The sequence below is a fragment of the Dermacentor silvarum genome, chromosome 1 (genome assembly GCF_013339745.2).
Source record: "Dermacentor silvarum isolate Dsil-2018 chromosome 1, BIME_Dsil_1.4, whole genome shotgun sequence".
NCBI classification, from domain to species: domain Eukaryota; kingdom Metazoa; phylum Arthropoda; class Arachnida; order Ixodida; family Ixodidae; genus Dermacentor; species Dermacentor silvarum.
In genome coordinates, this window is record NC_051154.1 from 353,968,849 (window position 1) to 353,975,788 (window position 6,940).

The 6,940-nt window shown below is 54.2% G+C and overlaps 1 protein-coding gene across 3 annotated transcripts in view; it reads right to left on the reverse strand.

The window, feature by feature from the left end:
* LOC119437427 (nose resistant to fluoxetine protein 6) overlaps positions 1–6,640 on the reverse strand; it is an 83,664-nt gene extending 77,024 nt beyond the window's left edge. For 2 of the 3 annotated variants that reach the window (XR_007465042.1, XM_049660525.1), the window contains exons 1-2: positions 5,337–6,640; positions 4,713–4,992 (exon numbers count right to left, since the gene is read on the reverse strand). Coding sequence is in view for 2 of the 3 variants with exons in the window: in XM_049660525.1 (XP_049516482.1) it covers positions 4,713–4,938 (226 nt within the window). In the remaining variant the exon portion in view is untranslated. The remainder of the gene's footprint in view (positions 1–4,712; positions 4,993–5,336) is intronic. The other variant, XM_037704457.2, reaches the window with a different exon arrangement.
* Positions 6,641–6,940: the final 300 nt, after the last annotated feature.

Genomic DNA, 6,940 nt, shown 5'->3' on the forward strand with positions numbered 1-6,940 from the left:
CATATGAATGGAGTATATTAAACTCTCATTCGGGAATGCGCTAGGCGACGAGGCATTTACTCCCATCTGGGATTATTTGTGTTTAGTGTGTATGCGCGGCCAGAACCGAACTAGGGAAACTCTCTCGAGCGCCGTTGCATCTGTTGCGAGACGCTTTACACGCGCACACGCCGAAGTAGCAGCTGCAGCTTTTCGTTAAAGCGATATATCAGAAACTCCAGCTACGAATGGGCACGCGTATTCACTAAATTCAGTAGAGAGTGAGACAGAAGAAAGGGGAAAGGGAGGGAGGTTAACCAAAGGGGAAGATCCGGTTTGCTACCCGACGCTGGGGACAGAGGGGAAGGGGAGTATTCACTAGAACGCTCTTATACGCTAAGGTTGCTCGTAAGAGAGAATTCCGGCCAATCCTGACGCTGGGCTTACTATTAGCGGAGGCGGTCGGCCACTGACAAAGAGCGCTTACGGAGGTGAAGCTTTGTACCCTGCACCACTGGGGGGATGAAACGCTCAGTGCGCGCCGCTTGGGCATGGGAGTGAAAGCGAAAAAGCTTGCGAGCGGACAACATCGCGACATCGGGAAAAGCTGCGTCGCTGTTTATATACCGGGTGTTTCAGCGAAATCTTAACGCCATTCGCTCGCGCCAATCTCCTACGGAGTGTTTACCTGAGCGGCCGCCGCGTGGCGCGCGTTTCATGAAAGCCAGAAAGCTGGGAGCAGCACTTGCACACGCCCGTTCTAATGGGTAAAGCCACTTCAACAGGGTATTAACATTTCGTCACTGGGAATAACCCACATTTCCGAACAGGTTAAAAAAATGAAAGAAAGAAAACAGCCATCTTGTTGGGCTAAATTACGGGTGCCTTCGAACGGCCGCATATCCTTTCAGAGGTTATGCAATACGATCACAATTAGAAGGGACCCTTTGCAAGGGGGCAAAACTAATGAGACCTGCTTGAAAGCCGCTGAGTCGAGCATGCTTGCAACGCCCGTCACATGTGCGCCGCACAAACTAGCGACGCCGGGATTGTTTGTCTTCTCGCACGATATGTGCAACCAGCAGGCGTTGTTGCAGTAGATGCGAGGCAGGCAGTATATGTAACACAAAGACCACCTGCCACACCATCCGCGTGCCAGCTTTATTGCAAGGGAGGAGCGTAAGGCTGAGCGCTGTCATATAGAGAGCTTTAGTTTGTCCTTATACGCGCATAACCATTTACAGAATGCACGAATACCGCATAAGTAAACATGAGAAGCCCCGCTATACTTCACGGCGCTGTCTCGTGGCTATAATTTTAACCAAAGCACACGGCGATACTATTGCATTGTGCGAAAGTACTCTATTAGCAACAAGTTCATTAACATACAGCACTTCTTTTTATTCCGCTTCGGCGAGAACTTTCACGCTACACGACAACGTTTGTAACACGTCGTGGTTGAACTTAACCCCACAAGACGCCACTACTAGCGCTGCTGCTCTCGTCCACGTCACCATTGTTCCGTCGTTTCGCAAACCGCAATACGTAGGTACACGGACTGGCTAAGGCTTGCTATTGCACCGTGAGTTGCAGATTAAGCAAACTGCAAAGTAATAAAGGCTCTATAGTATAGAAGTTACCCAAATGCTGCTGGGTAATTTGTAGTTTCGTTGTCATATTTACTATTTATTTATACGGCCGCATACAGCTGGAAGTTTGCTCCGCCGTTTGGAAACTTTCCAAAATGACGTCCACGTACGACATATAAGGAAGCTTGTAAACAACGTTATCGTCACTGCGTACGAAAGAAAAAAGGCAACGCACATCAATCTCCTTGCCCATTCATCCGCGATGTATGCCGTTGGAACAAATCGGTCGGCGCCCGCTGGGACCCCGCGTCATCGCCGTCGTATTTCCGGCGCATGTTGGTGAAAGGACAATACATATACGCTATAAGAGAGCAATGAACTCGTCACCCACACCGGCGGCGCCCGTGTATCGACGGACCGGCCAGCCGAAGGCTGACACACTCGCGACTCGACATATCGTCGAGCAAATTTCCGCAGATTTGTCTCGGCAATGAAGCGAAGGGAAATCCGAATGTTTCCGTGGGAGCAATGGCCGACCGTCGATTGTCGGGCACGTCGCATCATTGGCAACATCGCGAGGAGCGCAATATTCGCCAGACGCCCATATTTGGGAACCACTCACAGCGCCCCCTTTGACAGACAGAAAAATAAGTCCAAGTTGGGCAGATAGGCTTTTAGCGGCAATTTATCGCAGCGATACCAGTAACCCCTTCATGACGGCTGCGATGACGTCACTGCAACCACGAACGAACCAGCCAAGCATGAAGAAGCGGAAGGGTCAGGCGAGCGCGAACAACACGTGCTGTGATGCAATGACGCAACCCGGACTGCCTCGACCAGTGAAAAGCTGTGCATTTTAATAAAACCCATTGTATTGGGCCAGTTGGTATACATATCAGCTTCGAGTGAAAACGGCACAATAAAACGTGGGCGAAAGGAATGCACAGAAACGAGCGCTCTATCGTTTCTTCTTTTTGTGCTCGCTTCGTTGCGCACTTTTCGCTTGAAGCCGTGCATTTTAGCGTATCTCGAGCAGTGCTACACGAACAGCGCTCATTTGCGGCGTTGTATAGATGAGGACGCGCGCCAGCCACCTACACGATTCGCGAAGGAACTGCTTCGCATGATCACAGCGCAAATTTGAGGCAGCTTTAAGCGTATGCGACCGGAACACCTACTTATCGCGGCCTCGTCATCCTTTTCGTGGCACATCGCCGGTAGAGTTCCGTTTACGTACGTTTTTGTCGTACGCCCGACTGCTCTTCTCTAACGAATTCGACCGTATAGTATACGCTCTGGATATCAAGGAGAAAAGTACAACAATTGAAAGAAAGAACAAAAAATACATTTCATATAAACTCGGAATAAATTACGGCCCTTAACTCTTTCGACACGAAGAGAGAACCGGAGAGGGAAGTCACGTCGGCCCCGCAACCGCCGTTTTTTGCTCGACTCCTTGTATTACGCTGAGCGCAGCCAATCGCGGACGCTTATATATGGGTCGTCTCCTATTCGCGCCAGTGGCCTGCCACCGGCGCATGGTATATGGCGCCGCGGTTAACAGGTCAAGGTTCGTAAAGCACCTCTAACAAACCTTGGGAAACACTCTGAACGCCGTCACGTCCACCAAACGAAATAGCCGAAAAAAGAGAAACTAGCATCGAAAGACAAAAAAGAAACGAAACGGGAGAGTCGCCCCAGGGGCTCCTTGGTATGTGCATAGATACGCACGCAAGCCTACACATATACGCAACCCCGTCTTTCCACAAACACGCGCGCTTAAGGAGCGCATCGGAAAAATCTGAGTCAAGGACAGCCTTCGGCGAGAGAAAGATAGAAATTACGGAGCAGGCCTCCCGGGTGCGCGTTTCCTCGTTGAGCGCCGCCGGGTTCTTTATATATGCCGCTTTCCGTTTCGCAGTCATTGTTCTTGCTATTTTTGCTTCCTTCACGCTCGGCTTGCTAGATTATTTCCCAAGGTCGCCGAGCGTCGGAACGTCGTCGTCTGACGCGGTTTTTTTACCTCCTTCCACTCTTCCTGCTCCACGCACGGGTTGAGAGGCGAGGCCGCGGCGGCATCGTCGGAACGGAGCACATGGCTGCGGGTAAAAGGAGACAGCCCCACCATGGGTGTCACCTTCTGAACAAGACATCGGCCGGAATCACTACCAGCAGTTCTTTCGAAGCAATCGCAGCGTTATGGGTGCCGTTCCGTTACGCTTAACGGTCTTATTGAGAAACGACGACGAGGCCTGCGGCAAAGTACGTTCAGCCTGTGACAGGCAGGGGTGAACGCGAAACAAAGAGCAATTTTCTCCAGCCGCTCGACAACTTCACGGTACACGACCCCGACAGCCGAGACACTCCATGACTGATGAGCCCGAAATGGCAGTAGTCACGGTGGTCACACGGAAGAGCAATGAAAAGCCCTCTAGTACTTGACCCGTAGTCGTCAGAAAAGGTTCGGCTAGTTGTTGCAATGATCAGCGAAATCTCCTATCAACAATACAGTGCGAGATACGAAAATGGTCCACATAGCAGCGCGGCTGAAACACTGGCATGTCACAGTACAGATAATGATCAATGAAGAAGGCAGTTTGGGACCTTAGCAGCAGAAATGTTGCGAGTCGGGTTCGAGTGCGTAAAACTACATTCTGAGGATCTTGCATGTCCATGATAAGTGGTTGTTGCGTCTGCGCGCTCATATATGCGTCTCGTCTCGTTGCGCCAAGGTATGCAAAATGCCCCTGCACTCGATCTCGCATCTATACTCGTGAATTTAAATGCGCCTCCGCCTGCTCCAGGGCATCCATGCAGAATGTTATAGCCTACATCTCCAACGCGCACTGTAGCAATATTACCCCAGCCGTTCGCAGCCGTCAAAGGCCGCAGCTCCTTTTTTCGATCGAGCCGAGGTAGGCGTACAAAAGAAGCTCGTCAGCCGATGCAACGACACACCATGCACGCGTCTCAAGTTGCCCCGCGCAAGGATTGGCTGACATGTCGCGGCGTGTGACGGCGCGGAGCGTGGGTCGCAGCCCCGGTGACCCACACTCCGCGCCGCGAGGCGCCCTCGAAGTTCGCGCTTCGCGTTGCGGCGTTTCGCGTAGCACCAGTCGAGCAAATCGAGCAAAGACTACTCACTCTTGAGTGCCCACGGCGAGCCGTTCCTCAGGCGGTCCAGGTAGAAGAGCGTGTCGTTTCGGCAGCGGGCCCCGATGCGGCTCGCCGGAGAGTCCAGCACCTCCTGCAGCCGGTCCAGCAGCACATGGTTATCGGAGGCCCGAGCCACCGAAATATGGGCGGTGAACGCCAGCAGCGAAACCAGCACCACCAGCAGATGAACGTGGAGGCTACTCCGTGTCCTCATGCTGTACTGCGCACTCTGCCACCGATCTCTTGTGGAAGCACTCCTGCAGTCAGCCTGCGTTGGAGGTTGGTTTGCCATGTCAACGGTGGGCGACGTTTTGACTAACAAAAAGAAAAAAAAAGGGAGCAATGGCCACGAAGCGCCAGAGTGGCGGTCCTTGATCCACCCGGTTTGTAAATGGATAATTTTCATGCCCTTAAAGGAAGGCAGTGAGTAGAATACGGCCAGGCAATGCCGGCATGCTTTGGTCTATGTGCTACACGGCAGGTCTACATTTAATCGTGAGGTTTTTCACACAACCTTATGAGACTCCAGAAAAAAATCAGAAGGACAGGAATGCTAACTTCCCCTCGACTGCAAACTCATCTTTTGCCGTTAACATATATGTATATATATACCTGTGGCCGCCGTCTCTGTGGCGCACGCCGTTGGTCTCTGGCCGAGGATCCGATGCGGGCCACTGGCCTCGGACAAACCCCGTCAATGCACCCGAGCGCCTGGTTTATAAGCGCTCGATGTCCTTGTGGAAGTTTCTGGCGGGTTGGTCAACTCCGACGCGGCTTTCACTCGACGGGGTCACTGGTCTCCGCGGGTGTGCCCATCCAGCAAGGTGGCGCGGGGTCAAAGCACACGCTCGCAGAGGGGCTTCGGGCGGCTGCGATGGCCACTTCTTGTTTCACCTCTTCGCTCGCAGTTGACGACGACACGCGCGCGCTGGACTGCACAAGTCGTGAAGAAGCGACGCGCCGTTCCCGGTTCGCCGAACGAGCCGCCGATTGTCAGCGTGCCAGCAGCGCGACGTCAAAGCGCGTTGCGAAACGCGCGTAGGCGGCGTCGTCGATCGCTGTTGTGACGACGGGAGGAGATCGCTCGGTCGACGCTCGGGCCGAGCTGTACGCCGCACGTTCGTTGACGACCAGGGCTCTCTGTAGGTCACACTGCGCTCGCAGATTAGGCGCCGTCGTGGTCCAGGGCGCCCTGCGGACCGTTCTCGAAGCCGTCTATTGCGGGGCCTCGTGATGCGGACAATGTAGCCGTGCGGGTGTCACTCGGACGTGGGCTTTGACGCAGGCACCACGCCGCCGTTCGTTCGGGGCTAGCCGCGGGTTCGCGCGAGTGGACCTCCGGTGGGCTTTTGAGCGGGGACCTGTAGGAGGAGGCACCGCGCTTTTACACTTGGCTGCGGCAGGTGAACATCTTGCTGTGCGCGGGGGGGGGGGGGGGGGAGGGGGGAGGTTGAGCGAGGAGGAACGTGGGCGGAGGAGAGGGAAAGTAGGGAATATCCCGCCCGCGGTTGCTTCTGTCCTCCGTGCAAGCGCGGGGAACAAGCGCCACCCACCACAAGACGCGCCCGCTCTCAAAACCGCCCTCTTCTCCCTTCGCGGGCAACAAACAAACAAATGCCACTTGGAGTGAACGGGAGAGGGCTGATAAGAATTGAGTCCCGCGAAAAGAAAGGAAGAAAGCGCGACATAGAAGATGCCCAGCGGAGATTCAATTGAGTTAAAAAGAGGGAAGGGGAGATGGAGCAGGGCCCGAACGAAAAATAAACAAATAAGAGCGCGATTAGGGGACTGCAAAACGTAGCGAAGCGCGGGCGCGCGCGCGCGCGTCACAGCGCCGGGGCGTTTTGTTGGACTGAGTCAAATAATAGCCGAGGAAGCAGGCGAGATGCGACACGCAGGAAGATTGAAAGCAGGGAGGAGATCGGCCAGAGAGAGAGGGGCTATCTCTCTCTCTCTCCTTCTCTGCACTTGGCACCGCCCGTGTGTGCGATACTGCCTTGTATCGCACGTATACAGTACCGACGTAGCCCACAGGAATCGCCTTGCCGCTTTGTATTTTCGGCCTTTCGAGCGAGCACCCTCCCTTTCTTCCGTTCTCGCTCTACCACGTGACACACTGTCCCCGTGCCCTCCTCCCTAAGAGAGGCACTGCCCCCTCGCCCAACGTTGTCGTAGTACCGACGACCGCCTCCTTTTCCGCTCTCCTCACGCAGCTG